The sequence below is a fragment of the Mobula hypostoma genome, chromosome 6, assembly GCF_963921235.1.
Source record: "Mobula hypostoma chromosome 6, sMobHyp1.1, whole genome shotgun sequence".
Lineage (NCBI taxonomy): Eukaryota > Metazoa > Chordata > Chondrichthyes > Myliobatiformes > Myliobatidae > Mobula > Mobula hypostoma.
In genome coordinates this window covers 144,422,306-144,443,630 of record NC_086102.1, presented here as the reverse complement: position 1 = coordinate 144,443,630, position 21,325 = coordinate 144,422,306, and the positions used below count along the sequence as shown (strand labels likewise).

At 41.3% G+C, this 21,325-nt stretch overlaps 1 protein-coding gene across 3 annotated transcripts in view; it reads left to right on the top strand.

The window, feature by feature from the left end:
* kcnh3 (potassium voltage-gated channel, subfamily H (eag-related), member 3) overlaps positions 1 to 21,325 on the top strand; it is a 648,677-nt gene that overhangs the window by 227,358 nt on the left and 399,994 nt on the right. For all 3 annotated transcript variants that reach the window (XM_063051908.1, XM_063051907.1, XM_063051906.1), the window contains exon 2: positions 8,027 to 8,260. In XM_063051908.1, coding sequence (XP_062907978.1) covers positions 8,131 to 8,260 — 130 coding nt within the window. In that variant the 5' untranslated portion in view covers positions 8,027 to 8,130. The remainder of the gene's footprint in view (positions 1 to 8,026; positions 8,261 to 21,325) is intronic.

Genomic DNA, 21,325 nt, shown 5'->3' with positions numbered 1-21,325 from the left:
CAAAGTGCAATACCTCACACTTGTCTGTATTAAACTCCATCTGCCATTTTTCAGTCCATTTTTCTAGCTGGTCCAAGTCCCTCTGCAGGCTCTGAAAACCTTCCTCACTGTCTACTACACCTCCAATCTTTGTATCATCAGCAAATTTGCTAATCCAATTTACCACATTATCATCCAGATCATTGATATAGATGACAAATAACAATGGACCCAGCACTGATCCCTGTGGCACACCACTAGTCACAGGCCTCCACTGAGAATCAATTCTCTACTACCACTCTTTGGCTTCTTCCACTGAGCCAATGTCTGATCCAATTTACCACCTCTCCATGTATACCTAGTGACTGAATTTTCCTAACTAACCTCCCATGCGGGACCTTGTCAAAGGCCTTACTGAAGTCCATGTAGACAACATCCACTGCCTTCCCTTCATCCACTTTCCTGGTAACATCCTCAAAAAACTCCAATAGATTGGTCAAACATGACCTACCACTCACAAAGCTATGTTGACTCTCCCTAATAAGTCCCTGTCTATCCAAATGCTTGTAGATTCTGTCTCTTAGTACTCCCTCCAATAACTTACCAGCCTATAATTTCCCGGATTACTTTTCGATCCTTTTTTAAACAATGGAACAACATGAGCCACTCTCCAATCCTCCGGCACCTCACCTGTAGACACAGACATTTCAAATATTTCTGCCAGGGCGCCTGCAATTTCAACACTAGTCTCCTTCAAGGTCCAAGGGGACACCTTGTCAGGTCCTGGGGATTTATCCACTTTAATTTTCCTCAAGATAGCAAGCGCCTCCTCCTTTTCAATCTGTACAGTTTCCATGATCTCACTACTTGTTTCCCTTAATTCCATAGACTTCATGCCAGTTTCCTTAGTAAATACAGACGCAAAAAAACCATTTAAGATCTCCCCCATTTCTTTTGGTTCCACACATAGCCGACCACTCTGATCTTCAAGAGGACCAACTTTATCCCTTACAATCCTTTTACTCTTAATGTATCTGTAAAAGCTCTTTGGATTATCCTTTACTTTGACTGCCAAGGCAACCTCATGTCTTCTTTTAGCCCTTCTGATTTCCTTTTTAAGTATTTTCTTGCACTTTTTATACTCCTCAAGCACCTTATTTACTCCCTGTTTCCTATACAGGTCATACAACTCTCTCTTCTTCTTTATCAGAGTTGCAATATCCCTTGAGAACCAAGGTTCCTTATTCCTATTGTAGCCCCCCGGCCACCCTCTGTGTCGCTCGGCTCGCTGTCGTCTAGGGAAACAGCCTTGGCCCCGCCAAACTGGATAATTCGTTTGTGTGGATGCTGTGTGAGGTACCCCACCCCGCCCAAATAACAGACAATACACCAGATGCAATTAAATGATTTACAGTTTATAGATATTACTGGAACTATATAATTAAAAGAGAATAAAATATAAAAGGAAAATAAAAGGCGCCACATTTATCAAAGTTCAATCTCTTCGTGCACAAAACCGTTGGAGCTCAAGGACCTTCTTCTTCACCCTGCGACCCCTCGGACCACCTCGACCAGCCGCCTGGGACCAACAACAGTGGTCGACCAGACGCTCCACACGAGTCCGTCTCCGTCTCCTCACCGAACGTCCCGCTCGGGGTCCGACTCCGTTAGCGGACTCACAGCACCTGGTCCATCTTCTGTCTCGCTCTCCCGCCTTCTGCCCCAAAACCCCACGCATACAGTATCTTCAAATACACCAAAACCATAACAACTATCCCAATTGGTTAATAGCACTCTCTTATCAGACTCTAAAGCAAAAACAAACTGTTAGCACAAACTTTCTCAGTGTTTAACACAACAAAGCCGCATTCCCCAGATTAACGTGACAAAGACGCTATTTTAATTAGCCTCCGCAGTAACATAAAAATCGAAACCCCCTTATACTATTTACTTTGCCTTTAATCCTGACAGGAACATACAAGCTCTGCACTCTCAAAATTTCTCCTTTGAAGGCTTCCCACTTACCAATCACATCCTTGCCAGAGAACAACCTGTCCCAATCCACGCTTTTTAGATCCTTTCTCATTTCTTCAACTTTGGCCTTCTTCCAGTTCGGAACCTCAACCCTAGGACCAGATCTATCCTTGTCCATGATCAGGTTGAAACTAATGAATTCAATTCAATTCAATTCTTGTGAATTCAATTCTTTCCACCAATAAAAGTCAGGAATTTGGTGGATAGTGTGTAGCTAGCCTGATGAGCTGGGCTTGATCAACTCGCAATAACTCACCACCACCCAGGAGATAGCAACCTGCTAGATTGGTATTCCATTCATTCACCTCACCACATGCTCTGCAGTTACAATGTCTGCAGTGTATAAAATATATTGCCAATACCGCAGCTACTCCAAGAGTATCTCTCAAACCTATAACTATCACCAAGTGCACCAGGAAAATGAGAACACTACTACCTGCTGGTTGCATTTCAACTCACACACCATCCCGATGCGGAATTATTTTACTATTCCTTCAGCGATGTTCCGTTTAAATCCTCAGTCTTTCTACTCCATAATATTGCAGGAACATCTTCACCAGAATAACTGAAGCAGCTTAAGAAGGTGGATCACCACCATCTTCTCTAGAAGTTAGGGATGGCAATTATTGCCACTAATACCCTCATCTTGAAAATGAATAAAACTAAAAATACTCTGCAGAATTAAACTTATTATGAAACCTTCATAACTCACAGAAAGATCTCCATCCACAGTAATCTTAGGGTGGTCTGAAGAGAGAATTATGAAGTTGGATATACTTAATCTATCACAAATTTAACTATCAAATACTGGTGACACTCAATGGGTCAGACAGTAACTACGGAGGGAAATGGACAGTCAGTTTTTCGGGTCAAGACCTTTCATTTGGATCTTCCTTCAGTCTACAAATCTGCAGAAATACACGAGTCAGCACCAGATAAAAATAAAAATAAAATCAGCAGAAGCTGAAATTTTGAAATAAAAGGTGAAAATGCTCAGTAGATCAGGCAGCATCAATGAAAGGGAATCAGGGTTAATGCTGCCTGACCTGTTGAGTATTGCCAACATTTTTGCTTGTCAGTCAGAATGACATGTTTCAATCTGACTGACTGCCATAGACTAAAATCTTCATAGGCCAGTATTTTAATGGCTGTTGTGACTGTGAACTAAATCACTCAGAGACTTGTGTTTATTCATCACAACAAGTAGACATTCTTTTGGAGACCCTCTTAGAGTTCCTGATTTCAAGGTACAGCGGATTCCCATTAATTGGACACATCGGGAGTCCTGATGAGGTGCCTCAGCACGAAATGTCAACTGCTTCCCCTTTTCCACAGATGCTGCCTGTCCTGCTGAGTTCCTCCAGCATTTTGTGTGGATTGCTTTGATTTCCAGCATCTGCAGATTTTCTCTTGTTTGTGATTCAAATACTTCTTCGCATACTGTTTTTTTTTGGAGTGGGGAATGACCTACAGCGACCAGGTTTCTGCGACTGTGTCTGGGTCTGTGACTCAAAAGAGAACAGGAAGGAGAGGAGAGCAGTGGTGATAAGGGATTTGAAAGTTAGGAGCAGAAAATGCTGTGGAAATGAAAGAGACTCCTGATTGGTTTGTTGCCTCCCAAGTGCCAGGGTCAAGGATGTAACAAATTGTGTCTGGAGCATTTTTGAGGGGGTGGGTGAGCAGCCTGATGTAATGATACATATCAGTACTAACAACATAGGCAAGAAAAGGGATGAGGTCCTGAAGAGCAAATATAGGGAGCTATGTGGGAAGCTGAAAAGTTGGACCTCAAGGGTACTGGACCTCTGGATTGCAGCCTGTGCCATGCATCGCTCAGGGTATCAGGGTAAGAATGGGATGATATACTGTAGCAGATGCAACACACATACACACACACACACACACACACACACACACACACACACACACACACACACACACACACACAATGCTGGAGCCACAATGCTGGAGAAACTCAGCAGGCCAGGCAGCATCGATGGAAAACAACCTTGTTGGGGTCAGAATTTCATTAGGATCTCTTCTGGGAAGGTATAACTTGTACAAAAGTGATGGATTACACTTGAACTTAAGAGGAACCAATATCATTGCAGGCAGGTTTGCTTAGAGCTGTTGGGGAGGGTTTAAACTAGGTTGGTGAAGGATGAAAACCAGAGTGTTGGGTCAGAGTTGTTGTAAAGATTGATACAGTGTTAGACTGTGAGGAAGGATGGGGCATAATTGCCGTCAATTGGAGGGGCTGAAATATTTTAATGCAAGAAGTATCAGAAATAAGGGTGTTGAACTTAGAAGGTGTGAACTTAGAGCATTGATTGATCTGTGCATGCAACTGCGAGGTTATGAACATTAGAGAGACTTGGTTGTCACAACGCAGGGATGTTCTGGCATTTAGATGCTTCAAAAGGAACAGGGAGGAGGTAATAGAGGTGGGGGAGTGATGTTGCTAATCAATGATAGTATCACAGCTGCAGAAAGGGAGGATATCGTGGAGGCATTGTCTATTGAGTCAGTGTGGATGGAAGTCAGAAACAGGAAAAGAATTATCAGTCTATTGGAATTATTCTATAGACAACCCACCCCCCCCCCTCCATATACAATGGAAACACTATGGAGCCAATTGGGAGGCAGATTTTGGAACGCTGTATAAATAACATGGTTGTTATCACAGGTGACTTCAACTTTCTTAATATTGATTGGCACATCCTTAGTGCAAATGGTTTAGATGGGGCAGAATTTGTTAGGTGTGTCCAGCTAAGTTTTCTGACACAATTCATGGACAGGCCAGCTAAGGAGATGCGATACTAGATCTAGTATCAGGCAGTGAACCTGGTCAGGTGATAAATCCCTCAATGTGTGAGAATTTCAGAGACAGTGACCACAACTCTCTGATCTTTATCAGCAACTTAGACAGGGGTAGGAGCAGATGGTATGAGAAAAGATTAAATTGGGGGTGGGAGAATTATGATGCTATTAGGCAGGAACTTGAGGTCATAAATTGGGAACAGATGTACTCAGGGAAATGCAGAACATAAATGTAGGGGTTTTCAGGGAGCACTTGCATGGCGTTCTAGATAAGTTTGTCCCATTGAGGCAGGGAAAACATGGTAGGGAGAAAGTACCGTGGTTGACAAAAGATGTGGAACATCTAGTCAAGAGAATGAAAGAAGCTTACTCGTCAAGGAGGCAATGATCAGAAAGAGCTCTACAGGTATAAGGTGGTCATTAAAGTGCTTAGAAGGGGATTTAAGTGAACTAGAAGGGAGCATGAGAAGGCTTGGTGAGTAGGATTAAGGAAAACTCCAAGGTAGTCTCCACAGACATGAAGAACAGAAGGATGGCTAGAGTGAGGATACAAACTATCAGGGATAAAAGAGGAAACACGTGCCTAGAGTTGGAGGAGGTAGAGGAGGTTATTAATGAATACTTTGCTTCAATGTACTCCAGTGAGCAGGACCTTGACAAAACTAAAACAGGTTGATATGCTGGGACATCTTGACATTAAGAAAGAGGATGTGCTGAAACTTTAGAAAAACATTGGATAGATAACTCCCCAGGGCTAGATAGGATATACCCCAGGTTACTACAGGAAGTGAGAGGAAGGATTTCTATGCCTTTGGCAATGACCTTTGCATCCTCACTGTCTACATGTATAGTACCAGAAGTTCGGAGGGTGGCAAATGTTCAAAAAAAGTAACAGTGATAATCCTAGAAATTATAGTCTTGTGTTAGAAGTGAACAAACTATTGGAGAGGGTACTTAAAGGCAGGATTTACAAGCATTTGGAGAAGCATTGATGATTAGGGATAGTCAGCATAACTTTGTGAAGGGCAAGACATGCCTCATGAGGCTGATCAAATTCTTCAAGGAAGTGACAAAACAAGCTGATGAAGGCAGGGAAATGGATGTGGTTTGTATGGATTTTACTAAGGTGTTTTACAAGGTTCCCCATGGTAGGCCCATCAGAAAGTCAGGAGGAATGGAATCCAGGGAAACTTGGCTGCATGGATTGAGAATCGGTTTACCCACAGGAGACAGAGAGTGGTAGTGGATGGAGAATATTCTGTCTATAGGATGTGTCCTGGGACCCCTTCTCTTTGTGGCTTTTATAAATGATTTTGATGAAGAAGTGGAAGGATAGATTAGTAAGTTTACAGATGACACAAATTTGTGGTTTTGTGGATTGTATAGAATGTTGTCATAGGTTACAACAGGACATTGCCAGGATGCAGAGCTAGGTTGAGAAGTGGCAGATGGAGTTCAATCTATAAAAGTGGGAAGTGATACATTTTTGAAGGTGAAGCTTGAAAGCAGAGTACAAGATTAATGTCAGTATTTTCAGCAGTGTGGAGAAACAGAGGAATGTTGGAGTACACATCCATAGATCTTCCATTGTTGCTGTGGAAGTTGATAGGGTTATTAAGATGGGGTATGGAGTGTTAGCCTTCATTAGTCAGGGAATTTAGTTCAAGAGCCATGGAATAATGTTGCAGCTCTACAGAACTCTGTATAGAGCACGCTTGGAGTATTGTCTTTAATTTTGATTGTCTCATTATAAGAAGGATGTGGAAGCTATAAAGGGAGCAAAAAGGAGATTTACCAGGATGCTGCATGTTTTAAAGAGCATGTCTTATGAGAATAGGTTGAGTGAACATGGGCTTTTCTCTTTGGAGTGAGGGAGGATGAGAATGGGAGGTGATTTGATTTAGGTATTTAAGATAGGAGGCATGGAGAGAATGGACAGCCAATGACTTTCACAGGACAGAAATGGCTGCTATGAGAGGGTCTAATTTTAAAGTGATTGGAGGAAAATATAAGGGGCTAAGTTAGAAGTAGGTTTTTTATACAGAGGCTGGTGGGTACATGGAAATGTTATCATGAGTGATGGGAGGGGCTGATACATTAGGAGCATTTAAAAGGCTCTGAGATAGGCACATGGATGTAAGAAAAGATGGAGGTTAAAAGGTCAGCACAACATCATGGGCCAGAGGGCTTGTACTGTGGTATAATGTTCTATGTTGTGAAACTGCTTTTTTAATTTCAAACTGATTATTGCCTGTAACTACATTTGAAGTGGTTTTTCATTTCAATTAATGGCTGCTAACTTTGCATAATTCCTTAACTCCAGTAGCCATCAGAAAGCCAGAAACACTGGCTTTCAGTTCCTCGAATTTATTCAGAAACAATTTCATTCTGGCAGCAATATCTAATGTTATCTGTTGCCTACATTCTCATTTCTGCCTATATTTCAGAAAATGTTGATTATTTGATTGGCCATATATGCCATGTCTCTGAGAATTCTCTAAACATTATTGATGGTTAGAGAATTATGGTTATGGTCTATTACTTATGAAACTACATTTCTTTGGTACAGTATATGTCATTTAAAATTAAACTGGCTTTTCACCTCTCAAAAGCATTCCAACTTTTTTCACCATTACCCGAAACATCAACTGTTTATTCCCATCCATAGATGCTGCCTGACCTGCTGAGCTCCACCAGCACATTGTGTGCATTGCTCTAGATTTCCAGCATCTGCAGTATCTCTTGTGTGTAGTATTCTTTTATTTTTTTGGACAACTTACAGATTTCCCCTTCTATCTCGCTGACCTGGAACAGATGTAAAGACTGGTATCATTTCCCTTACTGGTTCTTGATTCTCTCTACAGATTCCTTTTGAATTTGGCAGACAACAGTGTGTTTTTAAAAAAAAAATCCTTCATATAATCCAAATTTTCTTGCATTATACATACCCACATAAGGAGGATTTCCTTTCAACGTTTGTCTTGTAATCAACAATTCTGTAAATCTAAGTCTGATATAGCCTCGGATTCGTACACAGGGTAGCACAATTTTTTAAGACTGAAATGTAAGGGAATTGCTTCCATAGTGATAACAGTATTTAACAGTTGTAACAGTATTTCTTTATTGTCTGGGGATTTGGAGATCCATTTTGGTAGAAAAGACAACCATGTGTTCTTATTTTTCAATCCAACAGACAGCAACTTTGTTCTGGGGAATGCTCAGGTTTTGAACCTGTATCCAATAGTGTACTGCTCTGATGGATTCTGTGAACTGACTGGCTATGCCCGAGCTGAACTCATGCAGAAGAGCTGCGCTTGTAAATTCCTCTATGGAGTAGAAACAAATGAAGTCATGAAAATCCAGATTCAGAAAGCACTGGATGAGAAGCGTGAGTTCAAGACTGAACTTATTTTCTATAAGAAAAGTGGTGAGTAAACCGAATTAAGTTCACTTTTACTTTGAAATATGTATTCATATATGCTTTCCTTCCACCTTATACAGGAGGTCATTATTTTTTCTTACTTCAACTCTACTGTCAGTTAGATGCTGCAGATCACTCAATCGTGCTGATTATCTTCATTTTGACAATGAGTGTGCATGACAAACCGAAGTTGAGCCACTAAGGTCAAGGACGGAGTCTCAGCTAGTCTTCCTGGCAGTGCTTCATTATCACATTTTGCTTTCACTGTCTTTAGTGGACAACTTGGCTCGTGGGTGGAGGAGACACGAGCAGTAGCGGATCTTTGCCAGTGATCAAAAGCATTCCAATAAGCTATCAAGTTCAAACCAGGCATTGGTTTTAACCAAGAGCAACAAAATCCAGCTGTTCAGATCTGTTCGCCAGACTGTATTCTTTTCTGAGCCATTGAGATCTGAAAGAATGCACTCATTTCTAGATGACTTATTTGAATGATTTTTGGGGCGGTCTGGTCATGGCACAAAGTTTGAAACAGTTTAATGTTTAAAGATGAGTACTGGATTAAAGGATTATCCCTTTAAAGCTGCGATGACCGTGAGAACAGCTCTCGGTCTGACAATGAGGAGGGTGAAAGACAATGAATTTGACCTTTCAGCCGCTTGACTGCTCCACAAATCAAAAAATGCCTTGGATGTTCTTGAGACATTTTGTAAATGCCCCCTTGTTCATTTAGATTGCAAAAATAGTTACATCTTTGGAAAAAAGCAGATTCTGAGTATCCACTGTTCCCTGGATAGAGAAATAGGAATGCAGGCAGAATAAGTGAGTGGACATAAAGATGCCAGAGCATAGCATGGGGGATTGGCTGTAATAGGAAGAATTGCAAAACTTAATTAACTTAAATAATGGACATCTTTTAAATGTTGGTGGTCAGAGGATTTCGAGGATTTACGAACATATCCCAACCTCAGTCATTTTATACCTGGCAATTTCTACAGCAAAACATATCTTCAAAATCAACATTGTAGCTCAATGTAACTGAACCATCTTCATTCAAGGATTCCAGCCTTGACACAGCAAGTCTAGACGTTCACAAATATAAAAGCCACAACATAAAAGCTTGATGTGGTCTGAATATGACCTCCCTTAAATACTCAATGTAAGTTAGCTTGGCAGGCAGCTTCTCATCAAATAGCCCCAAAAATTGGAAGATCACTGGTAGCTCCAGATAAAGATGAGAGAGGGTCCGTTAGCTAAGACTGCACTGGGCAAAAAAAAAACATCAATAACATTTTAGAGCAGCAAGCTCTTGGGAAGCTGGGTCTTTGCCACTTCTGGTACTGCTACGTTTCCAAGAAACTGAAATACATAGAAGTCTCCTCATTAAGTGATTTTATAGATGTTTTATTTGACCTCAGGAACGGTCTATCCTATTTTCAGGTTGGACACATTCTTGCTGTTCTTGGGACTTGACTGTCTGATGGTGATGCAAATGGTCTCAGCAGCCTCTCTGACTCCAATCAGTGCTGAAATTTCTTGTCCTGTTCATCCTTTCTATGGTCAAAAAAGCACTGCTGGTCATAAAGTACGCTAAAATCTGCAACGCTACGTCACCGACTAGCAGGATATTGAAGGTGCTGTGCAGTTATGGCCTAATACATGGAGTGGGTCCTCTCCATGCCAAGGCCTACCATAGCTACTCAGGGAAACAGGCGTTGGAAGCACTGCGTGTGGACTCAAAAGCGTGGTAAGCCTGCTGGCGTTCGAGCGAGACTTTGATGCAGGCTCATGCTCGTGACAATCCCACTCGCTAAAGTCTGATCACTAGAAAATAAGCTGGACTACTTGCGTCTGTGTTTGGACCAATAGGAGATGAGGGACTGCGGCGTGCTGGTCTTAACAGAAATGTATCTCCCAGACTTCCACTCCAGACTCATCCATCCAGCAGTCAGAGATATTGTGATCTCCAATCAGCAGACCCGCTGAGGAGATCTGTATGGTTATGTCACTAAGAACTGGTACATGAATGCCTCAGTAGTAATGGCTCAATGCTCCCCGCTGTCAGAGATTTTAATGGTCCTTCTAACTTCGTGAAGGATTTCACTGCCATTGTGATTGTTGCTGTTTACACCCCCCCCCCCGCCCCATACTAATGCTGAGGAAATGTTCCTGGTCTGTACCAACGTTTGTGGAGCCTACAAAGTTGCCTTAGTCTTCACCTTGGATTCTCAAGCCACACATCCATTTTGCTAATATCTGCATACAGACCACTGGCTAAACAAGTCAAACGAGCATACAGGGAGATCAGCACCGAGCTAGACGATGCCACCTCAGCACCGCAGGACTGTTTTGAAAGCACAGATGGGAGTGTATTCAGGGAGGTGGCTATCTATGATCATCACATCAACATTGATGAATATGTGGGATTGGTGACTGGCTACATAGGAAAATACATTGAGGATGTTGCTGTGATTAGACACTACACTGCCAGGGCAAACCAGAAACCACAGCTGACTGCAGGGTTTTATGCACTGCTTAGGGATCAGGATGCTGTCTTCAGGTCAGGGATAGAACAACTCTAAGGTCTTCAAGAGCCACACTCTCCCGTGCCATCTCGAAGGAAAAGCAAGAGTACTCACAGAAAATTTACAGACACTTTTGTGACATGCGTGCATGTGGCAAAGTATCGAAACCATAACAGATTACAAGTCCACCCTGAGAGTCAACAACAGCGACAACTCCCTTCCTGATAGGCTGAACGCCTTCTATGCAAGATTTGATGCAATCGATGATGTGACACTGAGGAAAAGCTCCTCTCCCCCTGAGGAACAGACACCCAGTCTGGCCGCAGCTGAAATGAAGAGGATCCTAGCCAGGGCACACCCACACAGAGCTGCGGAACCAGATAACATACCTGGTTGGGTGCTGAAGGACTGTGTGGCCCAGCTAACAGTGGTCTTAACAGATATCTTTCATATCTCTTTCTAACAATCCATTGTCCCTGCAGGATTCAAGGCAGCCGCCATCATTCTGGTGCTTAAGAGAGCAATGGTAACCGGCCTAAGAGATTACCGCCCAGTGGCACTGGCCTCAACAATAATGAAGTGCTTTGAGTGACTAGTAATGGATCATATAAAATCCCACCTTCTAGCTACATTGGACCCTTTCCAATTCACCTGCCGTCCATTCCAGTGCACTGATGATGCATAGCCTTGGCCCTCCACTCAAATCCTGTCACACCTAGAAAACGATGCCTTGTACACCAGTTGTTGCTCATTGACTTCGGGATCAGGCTTAATATCACCAGCATATGTCATATGACTGGTCCTGATGAAAGTTCTTGCCCCAACATATCAATAGTTTGTTTCTTTCCATGGATGCTGCCTGACCTGCTGATTCCTCCAGCATTTTGTAGGCAGCAAATAGTGCAATTTTGTAATGAGCAATTTCATGATGCTTTACTGTATTCATCAGAGTCTTTCAAAAGTATCTTTTTCTCTAGCAAGTGGCCTTATCAACAATTGAGCCAGTGAGAATTTGGCATTGAAAATTATTATATTTGTTACAGTGAGGTCAATGATGTCAACATGCCCAAATAATAAAACATAATAATCTATTTTAGTTCATCATGTAAAATTTGTCAGAGACCTGTAGAGGGTTTCTTTAAGTGAGGGGGTGGTGCACACCAGCAACTACATGGATCTTGGTGTTGAAGAAGCTGCTATCCAGTGGCAAAGAAGCCTAATTCTGTTGAAGCTTTTCTCTACCTTAGTAGCCATTAAAGAGTATACATTTATTAGAGTGTACATTTATCTATGAAGAGGCTGGCTGGTTATGAAATCTTGGATCTAAGACACCAAGTTGCACAAAAATCAGCAGTCAGCTAAAATTCTGATTCATTCTGAAATTCTGTTCTCTGTTGACCACCATCACTCACCCCCACCCCTAGAAAATTCAGGTGTGTTTCTATTTTCCAGAACCACGTGCAAACAATTTCTATGATTACTCCGAGACATTGCATCATTAATCAGTCTCAGAATGTAATTTAATAGCATGGGTCCGGTTTGCGTGTTTATTCTTTATTGAGAGTCCATCTTGATGTGGGATACGTAGAAGTGCCATATGCACCTGGAGGAAGAAAGTACATTGAAAATATTTTTTTTCTGTTAATATGAGATGAGCTTCGGATGTGATCATTGAAATCTTATCAGATTGTGCTGTATGTTTGCTAACAGAGCGATAACCTTCCTAACTCACACATAAGAAAGCGAGTCTTGGCCTGGCTCAGTGAGCTAGGTTAAGACAAGAGCAGCTGTTTCATGACATTTTGGAACAGCCATTATTAAAGAAATCCATTCAGGTAGGAGATGCAAATACATCTGCAAAAGTGGGAATAAGGAAGGGAACACTGCGGGTACCTGACTGTGATGGCAACAATAAATGCAAAAATAATCCATGTCTCAGCTGCTTCCTAATCTGCCTGACTCCTTGTCCATGCTAGGGTGAAGCTAGAGTGAAGCAAAATGGAATTCTTCCTAGAGCTGGAACCTTGAAAGCCAGGTTTTAAAGATCAGCTTAGTTATGCACAGAGATTATTGGCCACCTCCCTACACCTAAAGTGCATCTCTGCATTCAGGATGAGGAGCTAGTTGCCTTTAGCATCCTTGCCAAAACCATTGTTTGTTTAGGCCACATCAATTATGTGGCTCTCTCCACCATAAATGAGTATGAGTAATATGAGTAATGTGCTCCAGGGGGATAGACAGATGCAGTTTTATAACTATGTGGAAAATTTTTCAGAACTGAGGTCTTCCCTTTCAGATGGTGATAAGGAGAATCTATCAGCCATCAGTTTGTTCCTACTGATCTGTAGCTTTCATGAAATCTAACATCTTGTGTACCTTCTTTTATCTCTCTCTGTCTCTCCCCCTCTCTCTCGCACACACACACAAACTCTTTCTCTTTCTCTCTCTCTCTCTCTCTCTCTCTCTCTCTCTCTCTCTCTCTCTCTCTGTATCCCTTCAGTTCTGCTCACGAAAATTCTCCTTTTGGCCACCTTCACCGTGGTGTCATTTATGATTATGCCCCCAGTGAATCATCTTACAGACATTTTTTTTTCAGTTAAGGCTCGGAGCAAATTTTCATTGGTGAAAATGAGGATTTTGTGAACTATTCTTGTGATGAGTATATGCCAAAAGAACCATCCTCGACATGAAGACGAGGATGGTTCTTTTGGCATATACTCATCACAAGAATAGTTCACAAAATCTCATTTTCACCAATGAAAATTTGAGCTTATATTGTGAAAGAATATCATCTGTTCTGTATCAAGGCTGAGCATTAGAGATAGAAAGTGCCCTCATATTTGGTGTACCCGAAATAATCACACTTATTCTACAGCCCTAAATTTTAGGTGCCCATCTTGTCAGCAGGGATAGTGGGATGAAGGGCGGGTTACAATTTGCTGATATTATGTCGTGCAGGAGTTCACATCTATAACCCTTTAGGCCAGGGGTTCCCAACCTAGGGTCCTCAGACCCCTTAGTTAATGGTAGGGGTCCATGGTATAAAAAAGATTGTGAATCTTTGCTTCAGGCTTTTGGTCTCCCAGGTCTTTGCCCCTTCCAGGGCTGACAAATTTCCCTTAAGCTAAAACAGATAAAATACATCCCATTAATAGATGTAACAGATGCTTTATTTTGCCTCAAAGGCAGCCAACCCAGGTTTATTTTAAATGGTGTTTCATGTCCCCAGGGCACTGGACATTGATGCTCAGTGCTAATTGATATTGTACCCATTTTATCCCGATACAACAGGCTTGAGGCTTCACTCCTTGATTATTCTGCAACTGCAAAACTTGATCATATTTAGCAGGGAATTACAAATTAGATTGATCTTAGAGTAGATTAAAATATCACCACAACATCGTAGGCAAAGGGCCTTCACTGTATTGTACTGTTCTATGTTCTATTACAGTTTGGTTACTTTGAAAGTAAACTGAGATCACTTAAATATTGTCAGCACAATTGCATACTGTGTCATCTTAGCTCTCAAGATGCCTCAAGTATGTTTTGGAACAAATGAATTGTTTTTTTAAGTATGTTCACGGTAATGCTATTGCAGCTGGAGAGGCTTTAGTGCACTTTGTTGGAAAATATTGCATTATCATTATGAGGTGTCAATACTGCCAAAACACACAAATAATAAAACATTGGAATTTAGGCCTGAAAGTATATTTTAGTTTGTCTGTATGATGTGAAAGGAAGGGTATTATTAGGGACTTGTTCCATCAAGTGAAGCAAAGCGGTTTAAATGAAAGAAAGCATCTCCGCCTCTCAACAAAGCCTTCTGAAATTTTATCATTAATTCCAAATCTATAGATTTTCCTGTAAGAGTTGTTTAAAAAAAAGTAATCACTTTCAGTGTAGCTATCCAGATAGAGACCATGCAGAAATGAAGAAAGTACAATGTTGGGTATCTAATTATTTGACTCTTGAAATCGTTTAGTTCCCTTTTGTTTATCCTCAATCCTGCTGTGTTTTGAATATGTTGTGCCGCAGTCTGCAATTTCACTTGACTCCTGCCCATTTGAGGCTATCACACTAGTAATTTCAACACTCATCTTTTTGTTTTTTTTTCTTAAAATAGCAGGAGAAATGTTACTCCTTTAAACATATTTAATGATTGTGATCCCTTTTAACATCAGAAATACAGTCTCATTCCTTTATCAATTCAATTCAAATAGTAGAACGTATTAATGTGATGTTGTATATCCTGGGTGTGCATATGTGAATCCAAACAATTTCAAATGCTAAACTCACATGTAAGTGAACAAAAATTCTATGTACACCTATGTACATTTCATACCCATTCTCAAGTATGTCTTACCATGTAAGTTAAACCATTGTGTCAGTCCAAAATAATAATTAGGTTTGCTAGCTGTTGTTTGTTTGCTCTGAAGAATATGCCATGAAGAGCAAAGCAGTAAATGTGAAGTATGCATACATGGAGAAAAGCAATTTGAGTGAAAGTTTGTGACCTTTGAAATTATGTCAAGTTATCATGCAAAACTCTCTTCGGGGATTCAGTGAGCTCTTTAAAGCCAGGAGGTGTTGCTTTTCAAGGTTTGGAAGACCCATTACATCAGAAACTAAATTTATGATGCTCATTCAGATGGGATGATTTGGGGACTGGGATATAACAATGCAAAATTCAAAAGTAATTTTCTTATCAAAGTACGTATATGTCCCCAAATACTACTCTGAAATTCACTTTCTTGCAGGCATTCACAGTAGAACAAAGAAATACAATAGAATCAATGAAGCACTACACACAAAGAATGAAAGCAACCAATGTGCAAAAGAAGATAATCTGTGCAAATACAAATAATGATGATAATAATAGTAATATATAAATGCATAATACTGCGAACACTTCACCTGTGAGTCGGCTAGGGTGATATACTGCGTCCGGTGCTCCCGATGTGGCCTTTTATATATTGGTGAGACCCGACGCAGACTGGAAGACTGCTTTGCTGAACATCTACGCTCTGTCCGCCAGAGAAAGCAGGATCTCCCAGTGGCCACACATTTTAATTCCACATCCCATTCCCATTCTGACATGTCTATCCACGGTCTCCTCTACTGTAAAGATGAAGCCACACTCAGGTTGGAGGAACAACACCTTATATTCCGTCTGGGTAGCCTCCAACCTGATGGCATGAACATCGACTTCTCTAACTTCCGCTAATGCCCCACCTCCCCCTCGTACTCCATCTGTTACTTATTTTTATACACACATTCTTTCTCTCACTCTCCTTTTTCTCCCTCTGTCCCTCTGAATATACCCCTTGCCCATCCTCTGGGTCCCCCCCCACCTTGTCTTTCTTCCCGGACCTCCTGTCCTATGATCCTCTCTTATCCCTTTTGCCTATCACCTTTCCAGCTCTTGGCTCCATCCCTCCCCCTCCTGTCTTCTCCTATCATTTTGGATCTCCCCCTCCCCCTCCAACTTTCAAATCCCTTACTCACTCTTCCTTCAGTTAGTCCTGACGAAGGGTCTCGGCCTGAAAAGTCGACTGCACCTCTTCCTAGAGATGCTGCCTGGCCTGCTGCGTTCACCAGCAACTTTTATGTGTGTTGCTTGAATTTCCAGCATCTGCAGAATTCCTGTTGGTTGTGTTCATAGTTTGTGTTCAGTGATTGGTTCAGTGTTGTGACAAGTGATATTGTCCACTCTAGTACAGGTGTCTGATAATTGAAGGGTAATAGCTTTTCCTGAACCTGGTAGTATGAGACATAAGACTCGTGCACCTTTTTATATAATTGATAGAAACATAGAAACATAGAAAATAGGTGCAGGAGTAGGCCATTCGGCCCTTCGAGCCTGCACCGCCATTTATTATGATCATGGCTGATTATTTATGGTAGCAGCAAGAAGAGAGTATGGCTTGCGTGGTGGGGGGGGGGGTCTTTGATGACGGATACTGCATTACTGTGACATTGCTCTTTGTAAATGTGCTGACCAGTGGGGAGGGCTTTTCCTTTGATGACCTGAGCTGTATCAGCCTCTTTTTCGAGGCTTTTCATTCTTGAGTATCGGTGTTTCCATATCAGGTGTGATGCATCCAGTCAGGACACTCTCCACTGTGCATCTATAGAAGTTTGTCAAAGTTTTAGATGACAGCGCAAACTTCTAAGATAGAAGGCATGCCACGCCTCTACTTTGAAATGGTACTTATGCACTGGTCCCTGAACATATCCTCTGATATGATAATACCTAGGAATTTAAAATTACTGATTCCCTCCACCTCCGGTCCCTAATGAGCACTGGCTCATGGACCCCTGATTGCTTCCTCCTGTAGTCAATGTGCTGAAATTAAGTGAGAGGTCGTTGTGGTGCCACTCAACCAAATTTTCAGTCTTTCTCCTACATTTCAATTTGTTACCAGCTTTGATTCGGCCAATGACAATAGCGTTATCTGCAAACTCAAGTATGGCATTGGAGCTGTACATAGCCTTACACTCATAAGTATGAACTGAATAGAGCAGGGGGCTAAGCACAAAGCCTGTGGTCCACCTGTGCTGATGGAGATTGTGGAGGAGATAGTGTTGCCAATCTGTACTGACTGGGTTCTGCAAGTGAGAAAATCAAGGATATAGTTGCACAAGGAGATGTCAAGCCCTAGGTCTTGGAGCTTAGTGATTAATTTTGAGGGTATGATAGTGTTGAATGCTGGACTGTAGTCAATGAAGAGCATCCTGATGTATGCATCTTCATAATCCAGATGCTCCAGAGCTAAGTGAAGAATCAATGAAATGGCATCCGCTGTGCACTTGTTGTGATGGTAGGCAAATTGGAGCAGAAGTCACTCTTCAGGCAAGAACTGATGTGTTTCATAACCAGCCTCTCAAAGTACTTCAGTGGACAATAGTCACTGAGGCAAGTTACCATGTTCTTCTTGGATACCAGTATGATTGAAGCTTGCTTGAAGCAGGTGGGTACCTCAGATTGCAATCAAGAGGTTAAAGGTGTCACTAAATGACCTAGTCAATTGATTAGTGCAGGCCTTCAGTACTCAACTAAGTACACCAGCTGGGCTAGTTGCTTTCTGTAGGTTCACCCTCCTGAAGGATACAATTTGGAATTAGAAGCCAGATGATGCTACAAAGACTGTGTGAGACTGATATATATTTCAAATATTTCTTAGGAAATCTAACTACCTATCCATCTGACAATGAGCTCTGCTGAACTTCTGGATTTAACAAACGGGATTTGCTCTGGAACTGAATTGCTTTAGAGATACCCCATACAAGATTGGCTTATTAGATCAGCACTAACTGATGTCCCAAATGGCCATGTACCTGAGGTTGATGGCCATATTATCATAAATACCACTCACCCCCATCCAGGAGCCGAACCAGGCATGAATCATTGACAAAGTGGGATTATATGACAGAAGTTTTAATTTGCATGTCAAGGTATACAATTCAAAGTAGTAAGTGAACTTTCTCTCTGTCTCTACAATAAAATTTACTAAAAATCAATTTAAAATATAAGGTGTGTATTTTAATTTCTTCCCACTTATTCTTTCAGTCATTTTACTTCATATGTTCTAAAAGCAAAACACAGATTACCTTCATTGCCCAAGGTGAGGTCAGCACTTCAATAACCTCAAACATGCTAATAGGAAAATCTTTAATATCTGTTTCTTGACTCAGTAACCATGTTGTGACGTATTACAACATTCATCTAATACGATGCATCCTTTTTCATGTATTCTTCATTCTCAGCTCACCACTGTCAGTTGCCTGGCGTGATGAATGCTGCCCTGGGCACTATTGGCATTGAAATGCAAATGATAAGCTGTTTAAGGACATTAAAGATGGCTCTTATTTTGAAACAATTTATCTAGAGGTCAAGTGGTGACCTTTCTTAAATATTTTAATTACTCATCATGTTGGGATTCTAGGATGATTAAATGCAGAGGCAATGTATCTGAGAAGACCCCTGTCAAAACCTAGATTAGCCAAAGCACCTTCATCCCTAAATGTTAAAATAATTTGCCCTGCACCATCATATGTCTTCAAAGGGTACTGGACAAAGTTCAAACAAGTGAATTCAAAGGGATACTTTTATTGTAATTGGGAAATAAAAGATAAGCAATGTATCTCAAAAGTTCCAATTTAATGCTACAAGATTGGGTAATAGGGAACAGCTGCACATTAACAGGGCCTAGATCAGCTATTGGAGACAGACGGTGGTGTAGCTTTGTATATATGTGTGTGTGTGTGTGTGTGTGTGCATGTGCGATTGGGTGAAGGGATTTAGAATGTATGTCTAGTGCACATTCTGGAGCAGAGGGTGGCGGTAATGCACCACTAAGCTGGATGCCAACCGCCATAAAACAAGATACAGACAGACAGACAGACAGACGGTGGTGTAGCTAGCAGAGCTGTTATGTTACAGCTCTGGTGACCCAGGTTTGATCCTGCTCTCTGTTGCTGTCTATGTGGAGTTTGCACATCCTCTTGTGACCTCATGGGATTCTGCCAGATGCTCTGGTTTCCTTGCCTCTAGAGTAGGTAAGTGATGGAATCTAGGTGGATTGTATGGAACATAAAAATATTATAGGACTTTTTTGCAAACATGTTTAACCTCACACCCTTGGCTGCCTTTTCCTTTGATAAATGTGATTGATTTTTAAATAAAGTTATATGACTGCTGTTAGGTCTTTTAAAGTTGTTATCTTTGTTTTCAAGTGCTTGCATATCCTCACTCCTCCCTATCTGCAATCCTTTCTATCTCTGGAGGTCTCAAAGCACTCCATAATCATATTCATGTCTTTCCTCTTCTACCTCACAAATTTTCTGCTACCGTCAAGCCTTCTGAACTCCAGACTTCCCTATGCAGCACTTCCCTACATTATATTCCATCTGCCGCTTCTTTGCCCATTTTCCCAATTTGTTTACGTCCTTCCATAGACTCCCTGCTTCCTCAATCTATCTCCATATCATCTGCCAACTTGGCCACAAAGCCATCAATTCTATCATCCAAATCATTGACATACTGTATAACGTGAAAAGAAGTGGTCCCAACACCAACCCCTGCAGATGACCACTAGTCACCAGCAGCCAGCCAGAAAAGGCCACCTTTATTTCCACTCTTTGCCCCCTGCAAATCAGCCAATCCATCCATGCTAGTATCTCTCCTATAATACCATGGTTCATATCTTGTTAAGCAACCCCATGTGCAGCACCAAGTCCTTCTGAACATCCAAGTTAACAGCATCCACTTACTTTCTTTTGTCTAGCCTGCCTGTTATTTCCTTTAAAAAAATTCCAACAGCTTTGTCAGAGAAGGTTTCCCCTTAAGGAAACAATGCTGACTTTAGCATATTTTATCATATTCCTCCAAGTACCCCAAAACCCCATCCTTATTAATAGGCTCCAATATTTTTCCAACCACTGAAGTCAAGCTAACTGGCCCATTATTTCCTTTCTTCTGCCTCCCTCCCTTCTTAAAGATTGGAGTGACATTTGCAATTTTCCAGTCCTCCCGAACCATTTCAGAATCTAGTGATTCTTGAAAGATCATTACAAATGCCTCCACAATCTCTTCAGCCACCTCTTTCAGAAGTCTGGGGTGTAGTCCATTGGGTCCAGGTAACTTATCTACCTTCAGACCTTTCAGCTTCCCAATCACCTTCTCCCTAAGAATAGCAACTACACTCACCTGCCCACGATGCTGCTGAATTTCCGACATGCTGCTAGCATCTTCCACAGTGAAGACTGACGCAAAATACTTGTTAAATTTGTCTGCTATTTCCTTGTTTCCCATTACTGCCTCTGTAGCTTCATTTTCCAGCAAGACAATATCCACTCTCGCCTTTCCTTTAATCTTTATATTTCTGAAAAAAATACTTCTGGTATCCTCTTTTATATTATTGGCTAGTTTAATCTCATATTTCACCTTTTCTCTCCTTATGGGTTTTTAGCTGCATTCTGTTGATTTTTAGAAGCTTTCCAATCCTTTAATTTACCAGTAATTTTTGCTATATTATATGCCTTCTTTTCCTTCTCTGGTGCCTTTGACTTCCCTTGTCCTCCCTTTACATGAGCCAGTCTCCAAGAAAAGTAAAAGTAAGGTGGAAAGTGAGGGGAGAGATGATGTTCTAAAGAATTGTGTATCTTGAAAGAATCATAGAATAATACAGCATTGAAGTAGTTGACCGAATTCTGTTTGACAGGATAATAGTTATCCTGCATTGATATCAAATAGGGCAGACACTTTTCTTTTCAGATATAGAAAGTCCTCTATTGTAACAAATCCGATTACATTCAACACTCAAGTATTAAGAGGGAATTTGATTATCTTCTCTTGAATGAGTTTCTTGTCCATTTGTAAGTATTTTTTTTAACAAAGCAACACAGAGACAACCAATGAATTCATTATATGGATTAGGTTGTTATTCAGATAGGGCATTAAACGAAGAGCTTGTGATTCCCGCAGATTGCACTTAACAGATCTAATGGCAAAGTTCAGGGAAGAAAACAAGAGCATTCTCCCAGCATT